This window comes from Haliotis cracherodii, unplaced genomic scaffold (assembly GCF_022045235.1).
Source record: "Haliotis cracherodii isolate W230 unplaced genomic scaffold, xgHalCrac1.p SCAF_5, whole genome shotgun sequence".
Taxonomy (NCBI): Eukaryota; Metazoa; Mollusca; class Gastropoda; order Lepetellida; family Haliotidae; genus Haliotis; species Haliotis cracherodii.
The window spans coordinates 16,271,549-16,287,033 of NW_027266308.1; the positions used below are offsets into that span (position 1 = coordinate 16,271,549).

At 42.9% G+C, this 15,485-nt stretch overlaps 1 protein-coding gene across 1 annotated transcript in view; it reads left to right on the forward strand.

Moving 5' to 3' along the window:
* The window catches only part of LOC139442696 (probable methylmalonate-semialdehyde/malonate-semialdehyde dehydrogenase [acylating], mitochondrial), a 36,787-nt gene that overhangs the window by 20,016 nt on the left and 1,286 nt on the right, over positions 1–15,485 (forward strand). The window contains exons 9-14 of the mRNA XM_071223575.1: positions 7,458–7,514; positions 11,169–11,228; positions 11,935–12,064; positions 12,441–12,622; positions 14,537–14,716; positions 15,127–15,225. Of these exons, the coding sequence (XP_071079676.1) occupies positions 7,458–7,514; positions 11,169–11,228; positions 11,935–12,064; positions 12,441–12,622; positions 14,537–14,716; positions 15,127–15,225 (708 nt within the window). The remainder of the gene's footprint in view (positions 1–7,457; positions 7,515–11,168; positions 11,229–11,934; positions 12,065–12,440; positions 12,623–14,536; positions 14,717–15,126; positions 15,226–15,485) is intronic.

Here is a 15,485-nt window from a genome sequence, read left to right on the forward strand (position 1 = left end):
ATTCGGGATCTCCACGGCCCCGAGGGTGGTCACCAAGCTGATGTTGATTCCTGCCCAAGTGGACAGGTCAAAAGGTCGGTTCTGCCATCCATACCTCGACGACTGGTTACTAAGAGCTCTATCGCAATCCCTGAGTGAGATAGCTACACAACAAGTGATAGACATTCTGATCACTCTAGGGTGGATAGTCCATCTCAAGAAGTCAGATCTGAGCCCTACTCAGAATCTTGTCTTCCTAGGGGCAAACTTCAACACAGTGAGCGGACTTGTATCTCAATCACAAGATTGCATAGTCAAGGTCAGAAGTGTTACTTCCCAGTTCCTTCTGTCCACAAGACACACTGCTCGTACATGGCTCCAGTTACTGGGCAACATGGTGGCGACTGGATGTTGTTTGGCGGGCGCGCTTGAGAATGAGACCCATTCAACAAGCGCTCCGTCGAATTTGGGTGAACTCGGAAGATCTCGAGACTGTTCTCGAGACTCCGCAGTGGCTTATTACACACCTTCAGTGGTGGACCGAGGTCAGGAGATCAAACTGCACATCAATTCCTAGATTATCTTTAGGAGTCTATCTTGATGCAATAAGTGCCCCAAGGAGGATTTAAGCTGAAAGAGAATTTTACAAACCGGTAGAGGTTATGAATTCTCTGATGAAATCCTCCTTGGGGCACGGACACCCACCTCCGCACATTCCGTCAGCATTAGACATATGGAAAGTGATTTGGGTGAGAGTTACTCCCCTTGGTCCGGGGCGCGGTGGAGGGTGAGGCAATGTAAAGGTGTATATCATACAAAAACGAAGTTTTTTGTGTGGTAACATTTTTTATTAAGGAAAAATGGTTACAACTATGTCATGTAGATTTTCTTGAGCAAGGAAAATGCAATAAGTGCCCCAAGGAGGATTTCATCAGAGAATTCATAACCTCTACAGGTTTGTAAAAGTTTTACGCCATGAAATACTGCAAGTGGCTAACAATAGCCTTAACTGCATCTGGAACGTTTTGCAACACCCTGTAGAGATTACCAAAGGTTAAAGCTGCTTTTGCGGGTGTTATATTTGATAATTGTTTTACTTATCCTGCATTACTCCCTAATGCTTTCACTGCTTACCTTCAGACAATAAGGACAGCGCAACTGCAAAGGTCTTGGGTTAAGAAATAAAGTTGTTGTTCTGAAGTCCCTTTACTGACCTTCCGTCTTCACATCACTGCTTGTCGCAATACAGCTAGGACGTGTCCCAGCAGAGCTCTCCTTTTGGATTAATTTAGACCTTCAGTTTTTGTCTACAATCCTAAAATTGATCTGCGATGGGTGATGTATTCTTTTCATATTACTTTCACCATGTTGTATAGTTTTATATGAATTAATTAGGCGTGAAAAGACTCTTGTCTTTTTTCCTGCCACATATTTGTTGTTCGCCGCCATTTTGAATTGTGTTACAATTGTTTGCTTGCCAAGGTAGTCAAATTGTTTACAATTCTCAGCTATGCATTTATAACCTATTCTTGTGTTCTTAAATACTACTAGCTTTGGCGTAACAGTGAGTTGGATATATATATATTATTGTATACACTTTCAACTCGTTAAAAATATGTTTGCCGATAGATTAATAGCAAATCTACGGCCTTCTTCCAGTCCCACTTCATCAACAATTCTTTAATTGCATTCCTATGTTTGCGCGATTTTACTGATTGTGGAAAAAATCTTACCAAGAATATCATCCACGCATATGTGTTCGTCAAAATCTAAAAGTAAATAGCCTTAGTTTACATTGACTTGAGTGTAGTTGAGTTGAGTATTGTATACACTTTCAAGTCGTATTTTTGCCGATAGATTATTGTTCACTTCTACGGGATTCTTCCAGAACCATTTCTTCAACAATGGTTTAATTGTGTAACTTATGCTTGCGCTTTGTACATATTGTCATGGAATAAATTGTTGGGTTCGGTCATTACCACCCAACCGTTATTATCAGCGGGTAATATGATGCCCGTAACTATGACTGCAGAAGTGCACCCTCCTCCGAAATCATCAATACCGGAGGATTTTGTGAGTATCGAAACTGCTCCCAATTTTCAGCCGCCAGGCACATCCAGACCTGTTAAATCTGTGACGTCGGCGACAGCACCAGCATCTCAAGACGCTATGATGGGGATAGCACAGACGCAAGCCATGGTCCAGTCAATACCTTTGAGCTTTGTGTCTCAGTCACCTGCGCCGAGCGCAGCGCCTGACTACTACCCAAGCGCCTCTATTACGAAGACGACGCACGATCAGCTTAGCGCTGTTCCAATCATTCCCATACGCTAATTGGGCAATGGTCCAAGTGCTTCTACAATGATCCAGTCATCACTGATGAGCCTTGTCTCATAGACCTGCGCTGACCGCACCAATCAAGGTCTCTACAATGACGTCAGCCCAAGGGCTTACAGTGTACTCGGTTACCCAACCAGCACATGATCAGCTTAGCGATGTTCCAACATCCTTGGCACAAGTGTAAGCGCCCACACCTGCGCCTAACAAATACCAAATACCTAATTTGTTTTCTGGTACAGCATACATCGCTGGGCAGCGAGTACAGGAACATCGCCACATGACACATGACTTTCCAGGCGGGTCATCAAAGCCTGTGGAGATGGAGAAGGCACTACGAACCGGAGCAGATCACCGGCTTAGCACAAGTAACCGATTGGGTAGCAGACCATCTCGTGTAAGTAACGCCCTCCCCTGGTAACGGGGTAAATAAGGAAGACACCACGAGATCATTGGAGGAAGACTTCTCCAAACTCACATTTGCTTAGTCATTTAAGCCACCAACATCGTCAATGTTTGCCGTGGATCAGGATCTATCAGAGGATAATTAACCCTATCTGATTAGATCACTTCCAAACTATGGTGATTTTCCTACAGCGTCAGATTGACCACAGGAAAATTCATCTTGAGCCCGCCCTGGCGGAGATTACCGTTACACCCAGACTGTACAATGTTTCCAACTGGGATTCTGGTTTCAAGGGCAGGCTTCTACGTCAACCCTGGTCATCAACTCCCGTGTTCAATGAACAGATCGCAGACACGCATGCCAAGTTTCCAAAATGACACTGTGCTCAAGAGTCTAGTGCACGTCTCTTATAGTCTATCCCAGCGGGCTGGCAAGTCGGGCAATTACAAGCCTAGACGCACCTCTCTCAAGGAAGACCTTATTCCCTTACTGGGAAAGGGCCTGGCAGAGACAAGTCTCAAGGATAATTACGTACTCATTGTACTATGTCATGGTTTCCGTATACACGTAGAGGTAACTCCACCGTTGACCACAGTTTGATTTGGAAAATCCAACATAGACATACTGTTGGTAAGAAGAGCTGTAGAGTTGGTTCACAACCCAGTCTTTACACCGGGGTTCTCCCCTCACATCTGCCTGGTACTCATGAAGGACCCAGACAAGATGAGAATGTTACACAATCTCTCCGTGTTCAACGAATGTTATCTGAAGCGTCCACATTATTGCTGGCTCACCAAGTTGAGACCTCTCATAATCAACATTTGATTCTTGATCAGTCTCGACTATCCATCCCAACCGTAGACTCCCCAGGTCCAGTTCAATTGGGTTCACTGCCATTGGCCAGTGTTCCAAATTGGCATGTCAGTGACCCTATGGCTATTTACAGGAGAATTGAAGCCAATAACTGCGTACCTACACTTGACGAACACTTGGTTCGAGTCGTAGATGGATGATGATCTACTGTGTCATCAACACATCAATGTTAGTAAGCCACCTGGAATTCACCAGGCAGACGGCTACTATATCTTTTCAACTGGGATGGATGATCATCGAGGTGAAGTCTGGAGTTATCTCCTTCCTGTCAGCTTCAGTTCCTTGGAGGCCTGTTCCAGACAGATCAGGACAGATGTACCGAGGGACAGATAGCACAAGATTCTACGCCTGTTGTCATCTGCTCTACACCAACCACACACGCTTCATTAATGGCAAGTGTTGCTAGGGTTACTCACCTCGGCACAGGATGTAACTAGCATGGGCCTCTTACAACTGCGACCAATTCATCTTTTCCTGAACCCTTACATCAGGAGTCAGGATCCACTCAAGGCCATCACTCTACCAGCTAAACTAGGGCCTTACCTCAGTGGTAGTGTTGAATGTCTTCGGAGTCTCTTTATTCGTTTTTTCCTTGAATATAGACCTATTCGTGGACGCCCTCCCCTTCAGGGGTGGGGTGTTCACTGACAAGACCAGATAACCTCAGGGTTATGGTCCGGCGCTCAGTGAGAGGCACACAAACAACTTGGAGTTGGAAGCTTTAATTCTGGCTATATCACACTGGCAGAATCAACTACAGTCAACTCAACTTGCAATATCCACAGACAACAGCACTGCGGTGTGGTGCCTGCGCAATCAGGGAACAACGCACTCCCACTCCCTGCTTCAACAGACATTCAGGTTTTTCTATCTAGTGGATCGGCTGCAACTACAGTTCATAGTTCAGCTCATCCCCGGATGTCAAAACATACATCCAGACAGGGTGGCTCACACCGAGTGGAAACTTCTCACAGAAGCATTCCAGTTACTGCTTCAGAAGTTCAGGCAACCAAACTTTGATTTGTTTCTTACTTGCCTAGACCAATAACTCATGACATCTGCAGACTTGGGCAGTGGACAAGTTCAGTATCTCTTGGGAAGGGCTAAAAGCATACGCTTTTCCGCCACCATACAGGGGATCAAGAAGGCAAAGTATCTTGCTCTCACCTTGGTCGCGCCCTGGTGACCAGCGAGAGGGTGTTCCTTGAGCACAGAAAAATCTTGGCGAAGACGATCCACTACCCCTCCAACAGAGGTCCAACCTACTCATCCACCCTCACAGCAAATTGCCTCACCCAACGTCTGCACGCATGGTTCGTCTTTAAGAGGCATTTAAGTGCGAAGGGTTATTTTGGCACAGGCAGCAAAGCTATAGCTTTAATTCATCATTGCTCTCCCAGAGGACTATACGATGACAAGAAGGGATCATTTGAGACTTTTTGCAAGGCAAAAGAATCAAGACCCTACAATTGCGTCACAACAATTCCTAGCGGAAAACCTAATACATTTGCGTACCCAAAGACACTTGGAAGGTACCACCATTACTACGTAATTGGCTGCACTTAACTCAGTGTTGGCTGTTCCATAAAATCACAAGGTGATTAAGGTCACTTAACTACAGGAACTATTTCGCTCATTCAGGCTTGAGTATCAGAAGGCAAAATTCCGCCGACCTGCTTGGGACTTGAATGTGGTACTTCGAGCCCTTCTGTGCATCCTCATTTTATGACCTCACCAAGAAAACAATGGTTTCTCTTGGCATTAGCAATGGCGGCACAGGTGAGCAAACTACATATCATTGACACCTGCCGGGTCCTTTTGAGCATGGGACGCACGGAGCGGTACATCTGGGGTTATGCTGGGATTTTATTGCTAAAATCAACTACCAGGCCAACCTGACCGTTCCTTCACCATCCCACCAATATTGACCATTGTGGGAGCCGTACATGAAGGGGAAGTTCTTCTGGGCTCGGTGCGAGCAGTTTGAGTTTTCTTTCGCCACTCCAAGACTAAGTGTGGTTTGAGGAAACGGTTATTTATACCCATGTTTACTACGTTCATGACCGAATTTGGTCGCAAACACCATATCTCTATGGTTGCACACAGTCATCCGTCAGACCTTCGAGATGCCAAAACGGAATCCGCCGAGAGCGAATTACCCTCACAATCCCAAGGTGTTACCCTTACCATGGCTCTACACGGCAGTTGTTTCATTAGAACAATAACGGAAGGATATTTCTGGAGGTTCAACAGTTTTCATTAGTCATTATCTTCGCATTGTGGCTCTCGAGGACGTCGAAGGCGTGCGAAGTTTGGCCCTTTGGTTGTAACCCAGCATGTAACACCCCCGACACAAATATTGAACTCGCCCTATACAGAGCCAGCCTACTCCCATGTTTAGTCACTCAGTTGCCGCCACTGGAAGAATATTAGACAATCCTGTTTGTCAACAACGGCTCTATGACATAGTAAGTAAAGAATTAGCTGATTAGCTATTATTTTCTTTATTACTAAATGTGTATAGGGATTTTCTCTTTAATTCCTAAGTTCAATCGTTTTGATATTTGAACAACCCAACCATAATGGCGTTTTTCGGAACTTTTCCGCTTCACAGTTTATCGACCAACTGGTGTCGTATTGCAGGGTGTGAATTATTCAGGGTTCTGTATTCTGAAGGTTTACCCACCTCCAAACCGTCCGATACAGATGAATTAAGGAGTAATGGAGGCTGAGTAAAAAAATTAGTAAAATCTAAATATTTTTTACATTGGTATACTTATCCTGCATTACTACATTTAAGGCCCACCTGTCGCAGACTTGCCTCCCCACTTTGGTTTCAGAAACCTCAAAAGTATGTTTTTCTAAGAGCTTGGGCGACAGGTAGTGATGTGAAGATGACCTTAGTTGTCATCAAGGTCACAGGACAGAGCCGGAAGCTCAATAAAAGGACTTCAGAACAACAACTTTATTTCTTCACCCAGGACCTTCGCAGCGCTGTCCTTCTTGTTGTCGTAATGTAAGCAGTGAATGCATTAGGGAGTAATGCAGGATAAGTATACAAATGTAAAAAATATTAAGGTTTTACGAAGTAGGAAGCGACATGATGAAATGGTAACTCAGTGTCAGTCAGTGAGATTTAGACTATAATGCATGTGTTGTTGTAGTTGACATGGAAGGTAGTAAAGCGTGTTTATCTAACAGTTTAGATTGCGTATCAGTCGGTGTTGTGTCAACAACTTGTCCAGATGTGGCAGGTAGGTGATCTTAGACTAATTAGAGTATTGACACTGAGTGACCACGTGTAATTAGGGAAACAGGATGTGGGGGATTATTTGTTTAATCATGTACTGGCTGGTTTGACAATGTGTGGAAGTGAATAAAGAAGTATGCCTCATTTCGTCTTTTCTTTGTGGTTGGTCTGCAAAAGTAACTCTCATCATGAAAGCATTGTGTCGCTCGCAGATTTTGCAGTACTTTCCTGCTTGTAAAACTTTCAAGGTTTACAGTAATTAAATTTATGTAACACTGATGTTTCCATTTTGGTAAAAAATATACTTCAAACTTTAGGGTGTCAGTGGTTTGATTTCCAGCTATGTTACACTGAAATCCCATTTCTGGAACCAGAAACCTAAGATTCTCGTTTTGAATCCAAGATCTGCCCTGATTATGGTTCTAGGTTTGTCGGCTCCGACATGCTCCTGACATGCGATGATGTCACCAGAATATTATTCACTCACTCCTCTCTCATCTATGATATAAACATTTGTGGCTATCTCTGTTATACCATAAGCATCACTTTGTATTTCATGCAAGTATCTCACCTTTCAAGTTTCAGACTGTATGACTGCTCTTGTTTTACCAGGGTCAGTACATCTATGAGAGAGGATCACGGAACGGTAAACGGGTGCAATCAAACATGGTAACTATAACGGAATGAGAGCAAATATTGATGTCAAGTGCAGTTCTCGGTAGAAAAATTTCATGTGGTTAGGCAACAAATTTGTTATTTCCTGTTTTAGGTATATTAGTCCAGAGCTGATGGATAAGATAACTACAAACTACAAACTATAGCTGCAAAGCAGCAATGGCGGGCTCCAAGTAACACTGTGCACAAACATCAGTGTTCTAATCCTCAAAGGGTTTCCTTATACCAAATCCGTCAAATGTAGGCACCACTTGCAGGCTATCGCCGCTTTGAAATTGGCGTGTGCAGGGGTGTACAAGTCTGCTCTAAACCCATTTTCGACCTTGAACACGTTCAAATCCTCAAAGGGTCTGCTTGTACCATCTCCTTAAAAAAATAGTCACCGGACATCGCCGCTACGTAATTGGCGTGTTCCATAGGCGTCTCAAATATAAATCAAATATTACCACCAAGGGGTGGTACTTTTAGCATGCAACCAAGAACAAAAAATGAGGTACATATGTGTAACTAACTTCATGTCAACTTTCAATAGTTTCTGTCGAGAACCTTAAAAGATATGTACTTTATATAAAGTAAAATTTCGGTGAAAAAAATCATCACTAAGCGATCACTAAGAAAGATATCCAAAAACAACTAACAGTGTTTAATGTGATATATATGGAGACAATTCTCAGAAAGTTTGAAATCATTTCATGCAGTGGGTTCAGAGGAGACAGGTTTTGAAGACATATTCCCAAAAAACCCTGTGAAAACCTTGAATCCAATATGACTTCCAAACCACATGACCAATGACCAAAGTCGAAGAACAAAAAATAGGGCTCTTCTTTCGGCTTGGTGACTCTTTAACAGGCTGTCACTTCATTGTCATTTGAGCTTCAGTCAAACGGATTAGGGTTCTGAGTTCGCCAGGACCCCTGGTTTCTGTTGCATTGCTCAGATAAAGTGCCGAACCTGTTTCCGACCTTGTCCATGTTCGAATTCCCAAATGGTTTGGTTGTACCGACGCCGTCAAAAGTAAGGACACGCTGGCGAGACATTGACGTGTCCCAGAATGCCCCGGGATGTTCTACAACCATTTCAGACGCCGTCCATGTTCGAATCCGCATATGGTCTGCTTGTACCAACACCGTCAAAAGTTAGGAACTGCTTGCAAGACATCACCACATGTGTCCCAGTGAGTTCTTAACCCATTTCCAACCTCGAATCCTCATGTTCGAATCTTCAAAGGATTTGCTTGTACCAACTCCGTCAAAAGATAGTCACCGTTTGCAGGACATCACCGCTACAAAATTGGCGTGTGCCAGAGTTAACCAGAGTGTTCAAAACCCTTTTACCACCAAGACAATGTTTGAATCCCGATAATCTCCTCTTAAGACAAGCATGGGACTTCTCTTAAGACCAATTGTAACCCTCATCTTCAAGGGTAGTATACATACTGCAAAAGACACTAGACAGTGAAAGGGACATAATCCTAGGTTTTCTTAGCAATTTATTCGGTGGTGGTGGTGGTACTTTTAGCAAGCAACCAAGAAAAAAACATGTCCGACTAACTTCATGTCAACTTTCAATAGTTTCTGTGGAGAACCTTACAAGATATGATCTTTATATAAAGTAAAATTTCATCAAAAAATCATCAAAATCAAAATCCAACAGGGCGATCACTAAGAAAGATATCCAAAAACGGCTTACAGAGTTTGATGTGATATGTATGGAGACAATTCTCAGAAAGTTTGAAATCATTTCATGCAGTGTATTCAGAGGAGATAGGTTTTGAAGACAGGTACCAAAAAGACACTGCAAAAACTTTGAATCCAATATGTCAGCAACTAGAACAGATATCTAAAAACAGCTAACTGAGTTCGATGTGTTATGTATGGAGACAATTCTCAGAAAGTTTGGATGCATTTCATGCAGTGGATTCAGAGGAGATAGGATTTGAAGACCGGTACCCCAAAAACCCTTTGAAAACCTTGAATCCAATATGGCTTCCAAAACACGTGACAAATGACCAAAGTCAAAGAACAAAAAATATCAAGGAACTGAAGCAGCAGATACATGCAAGGTTTGAAAGTAAACGGACTAACGGTTGTGGAGCAGCAGGGCAAAATATATTGTCAAAAAATACTTGTTTTTCAGTTATCTGCCCTTGGCCTTTGGGCCTATGGCCTTGGGTTTTTGGCGGGCACTAGTACCCAACGGTCCACATACATACACAAAATTTGAACACAATTAGGCCAGTGGTTATTTTGCTAGGCCTGGTACAAAAATCGGCAGAATAATAAATACTGTATTCGACGTAATATGCGCCCCGCTCTAATAAGCACCCACGACGATATTTGCTAATATATATTGGCTAGTGAACAATCCCAATTAGCACCCCTTCCGATTGATGAATGTACACAAGACTTATTTATTCGTGTATAATACGTACTCGTGTGTTATATGCACCCTTAAGTATGGGCAGTTAAATTCTGGATAAATATATCTGTCGTGTATAATACACACAGACTTTTATTTTGTATCATTTCAGACTGTCAGCATTAACCACGAAATTTATAATCTTTCAACTCAGGTTTTTTTCTCCAAAATATCATTCTAATAAGAGCCCCCTATTTCAAATTTTGAGAGCGCCCTGGGCGCTTATTACGTCGAATACGGTAATAATAATAAATCGAACGATTACAATAGGGCTCTACAGCCTTTTGGCTTGGAGCCCTAATAAATAATAATAATAAATTGGACTATTACAGTAGGGCTCTACAGCCTTTTGGCTTGGAGCCCTAATAATAATAATAAATCGAACTATTACAATAGGGCTCTACAGCCTTTTGGCTTGGAGCCCTAAATAAATAATAATTAATCAAATGTCCCCAATACTGCATTGGCTGATTGCTCGTCACAAGAGTAGACTAAAAATGAGCATGTATTCTTGCTCTGTGATTGTCATCAGAGTAGACTGATGGATAATGTATTCTTGCTCTGTGATTGTCATAAGAGTAGACTCTGATGGATAATGTATTCTTGCTCTGTGATTGTCATCAGAGTAGACTCTGATGGATAATGTATTCTTGCTCTGTGATTGTCATCAGAGTAGACTCTGATGGATAATGTATTCTTGCTCTGTTATTGTCATAAGAGTAGACTCTGATGGATAATGTATTCTTGCTCTGTGATTGTCATCAGAGTAGACTCTGATGGATAATGTATTCTTGCTCTGTGATTGTCATAAGAGTAGACTCTGATGGATAATGTATTCTTGCTCTGTGATTGTCATCAGAGTAGACCTGGTGGCCCTGTCATCTAAGGCACCATGGAGTTGCATCCCTTGGGCACTGCAGAGATTCATATGTCTGTTTCCTGGTTCGCACCGATTATGTTTATAAGTTTGTCAGCACCATGGTAAAGGTCTGAGACCTGCATTACTTGGGGCTTTCCTCCCACATTAAAACTGAAATGCTGTGATGTATACCGGAATACCGGAATACTGTTAAAAACAGTGTTTAATCCAAATCACTCTCACTCACTCACTCACTCACTCACTCGTGGATACAGCTGGAACATTGCTGACTGTGACATTACATGACATTCAATCACACTTACGTTGTATTTGTAGGGAGCCAAGCAATCACACTTATGTTGTATTTGTAGGGAGCCAAAAACCATGGAGTGATTATGCCTGATGCCAACAAGGAGAGCACCCTGACTCAGGTGAGACACCCAACATAGCCGTGTATCAGGGAGACTTACAACATGTTCAAGTATGGGAAAGACAGCAACAGTAGAGGTGTGACTGATGGGTGGATCGACATCTTTCCATTTGGCTGTATTAATGTTGCCATGATATTGTCGTCGGATTGGCGTGGTGTACTGACAAGAGCGTCTGCCCGGAAGAACAGAAGTTCCAGGGTTCGATTAAGGGGCTAAAACAAGTACTGGTCAGCTTGGAGGCAGTATCTGAGTGGGGTATTCATGTTAAACTGTGGCTAGCATCTCAGTGGGACACACACCACACCTCACCACACCACACCACACCACACCACACCACACACCTGAAATATGTTATATTTGTATCAAATAATGTGAAAAGGCCTTGAATTTGAATGTCACTTCTAGAAAAGATGTTAAACATTAAATGCATTATGCATCAGTGTTTAGCATTAATAAGGCCCCAAGGTTTACCTTTATTATCATATATATAACATATAAAAAATAGAAGTTGCAGCATTAATCTTTTAGCATTATACAGGCCACATATACTACTTAAAAGTAATTAAGAACACTTAATAATAACTATAATTTATCTGTCATTTCATGACATTAAATAAAGTAATATGAAATAATATGTTCTTCTTATGAGTAGTATATATTTGAAAGGGTCTTGTCTGTTTTTGTAACCCTGGTTTGTTCTGTCCAGCTTGTGGGTGCAGCGTTCGGGGCGGCAGGACAGAGGTGTATGGCGCTGTCAACTGCAGTGTTTGTCGGGGAGGCTAGAGAGTGGATCCCAGAGCTGGTGGAGAGGGCCAGGAAACTCAAGGTCAATGCTGGTAAGAGTGTAACATTGAGCTAGACAGACATATGTTGTACTGACATTTAGAAGTTAGCAGCAAAAGTGTCCAAGGTATTTACCATAATGGAATGCAGATAAGATACACCTGGAAGGTCACAGAAGTCTCACTGCATCACATCTTTGCCAAAAGATCTTGTTATGGTTGGCCAGTTATGATGATTATGTATATGAGGTTGTCCCTGCCTTTAATCACAAGCCTACAATACTACAGTCTCATATATTTCCTGCTCATGCCTTCAGAATGTTTTATAGTGAAAAGATCTTGGCATGGAAAACAAAAAAAATCACAATTAATTTTTATTGTTTTGTTGATGGTACAGAATTCTAAATGCAAAATATTGTCTTTACCTCAGGTCATGAACCTGGAGCAGATTTGGGGCCGCTTATCTCCCCTGAAGCAAAGAAGCGTGTGGTTGACCTTGTGGAATCTGGAGTGAATGAAGGTGCTGATCTGTTACTTGATGGTCGTAATATTCAAGTAAAGGGCTATGAAAAGGGAAACTTTGTTGGACCAACTATCCTTCACAATGTCAAGGTAAATAGGAGAAACACAAATTACATTAGGCAAATCTTTTTAAAAAATAAACAGTTTCAGCTAATCAGAGACAACAAAAAGTGAAAAAGAGATTCTGATGAGGACATTGTATGTTCAACACACAAAATAATGTGCATACTATTTACCCTGCTATTGACCAGGATTTTTCACAATAAAATCTGTTAAGATAAATATAATTTTTTTAACTGTTCCTGCATCCTGTTCTAAGCTTAAAAAAATAAAAGAATTAGTTCTCAGTCAATGGCTTTTGAAAATATTGACTGACACGCTGTGATATCACTGGAATACTGTTAAAAGCAGTGTTAAACTCACTCCCTGATTTCTGTGTCGTGAGGCAGCCCAATAGTCTGTGCACTACTGGGAGTTGTGTGCCATAGACATGCCAGGATCCGATGCTTGTGGGTTCAAATTCCATATTAGCAGTGATTGTAAGGCTAGGTTTGTCGGTACCATACCGATCACATTTCACAAGAGTGGGAAACATCCAAGATATGCTTTGCTTTCATCCCACATTAGACTGCAATATTACTTAAATAAATTTCAGAGTGGTTTGACCTCAAATCACTCACTCACTCACTTACACAGGGGGTGCACTTTTCATTGTATTATTGGTAACTGCACTCTTAAAGAACATTGACCCACACTACTCGTCTGTCTGGAGAGGATAAGATTCACCTCTGTGACCAAGGTTCGCCTCTGTGGTGTAGTGGATAGAGAGTCTGTCTAGAGAGGGTAAGGTTCACCTCTGTGGTCTAGTGGATAGAGAGTCTGTCTGGAGACGGTAAGGTTCACCTCTGTGGTCTGGTGGATAGAGAGTCTGTCTGCAGAGGGTAAGGTTCGCCTCTGTGGTGTAGTGGATAGAGAGTCTGTCTGGAGACGGTAAGGTTCACCTCTGTGGTCTGGTGGATAGAGAGTCTGTCTGGAGAGGGTAAGGTTCGCCTCTGTGGTCTAGTGGATAGAGAGTCTGTCTGGAGACGGTAAGGTTCACCTCTGTGGTCTAGTGGATAGAGAGTCTGTCTGCAGAGGGTAAGGTTCGCCTCTGTGGTCTAGTGGATAGAGAGTCTGTCTGGAGACTGTAAGGTTCACCTCTGTGGTCTAGTGGATAGAGAGTCTGTCTGGAGACGGTAAGGTTCGCCTCTGTGGTGTAGTGGATAGAGAGTCTGTCTGGAGACGGTAAGGTTCACCTCTGTGGTCTGGTGGATAGAGAGTCTGTCTGGAGACGGTAAGGTTCGCCTCTGTGGTGTAGTGGATAGAGAGTCTGTCTGGAGACGGTAAGGTTCACCTCTGTGGTCTGGTGGATAGAGAGTCTGTCTAGAGAGGGTAAGGTTCGCCTCTGTGGTGTAGTGGATAGAGAGTCTGTCTGGAGACGGTAAGGTTCACCTCTGTGGTCTAGTGGATAGAGAGTCTGTCTGGAGAGGGTAAGGTTCGCCTCTGTGGTCTGGTGGATAGAGAGTCTGTCTGGAGATGGTAAGGTTCACCTCTGTGATCAAGGTTCACCTCTGTGGTCTAGTGGATAGAGAGTCTGTCTGGAGACGGAAAGGTTTGGGGGTTCAATCCCTGGCTACGTCTTGCCAAAAGATCTAAAATATGGTACTTGTTGTTTCCCTGTCTGGTGCTCAGCATAAAGGGGCTAAAACAAGGACTTGGTCGGAGTCAGTATAACATGTCTGAGTGGGTATTTATGTTACAACTGTGGCATGGTATCTCAGTAGGCTAGCATTAATCTTGACCAGTACAAGCAGACATGCATCCATGCACACACACACACACACACTTACTATCACACTGACATTCTCGCACACACACTCATATTCAGACACACGCACATGCACCTCAATTCACCTCACCTCACATGACACTTGTGTATACCATGTGACCAATCTGTCTGTCCAGCCCAACATGAAGTGTTACACAGAGGAGATATTTGGGCCGGTACTGGTCAGCATGGAGGTGGACACACTGGACGATGCTATCAAACTAGTAAACTCAAACCCATATGGAAATGGCACCGCCATCTTTACAAATAATGGCGCCACTGCCAGGAAATACACCATGGAGTCTGACGTTGGACAGGTACATTTTCAAGTCCTTATTCCTAGAGTTCAACTCAATATTTGTTTTAATATGATTTGTTTGTTCTGGACATGGTGTCATGGTTCTTGTCATATGACATTGTACTCATTTGTTAAATTTGAAACTTTACGCCATCACCATATGGCCAAAATGTTGTTTATGCAGAAGTTTATTTTTTTCATATCAGGAGCTCAGTGGTCTTTGTTGCCACAACTTGTTGTAGATTTACATCCCTTAGCCGTGACAGGATGAGCTGGTGGTCAGTGAGCACCTGTACAGGTCAAGGTTTACAATCTGCACCACTTTGGGCTTTCCTCCATCATTAATTTCACTGCCATGATAGAAGTGACATACTGATCAGTGTACCATGCAGCAAACATTGTTATTTCATGTCTTTGATGTTTTTCCAGGTGGGCATCAACGTCCCTATTCCCGTCCCCCTCCCAATGTTCTCCTTCACAGGATCTCGAGGCTCTTTCCGTGGCGATACCAACTTCTATGGCAAACAGGTACATTCACACCGTCATGCCATACTCGGTGATCCTGGGTATCTAGACTCTAGACTCTTCATTGATCCTTAGTTTGCCAGCTCATGTGTTTTACCATAGCAGTAGTTATCTAGTAGCTTTGTTGATTTGGGCTTTCTTCCAGTGTCACTGGCACTCAGCAGTATTCCAGTTGTTTGGTGGCAGTCTGTATATAACTGAGTCTAGACCTGACAAACATGAGCATCAAAGAAGTCAGCAACCTGACCACTGGATCCCGTTAG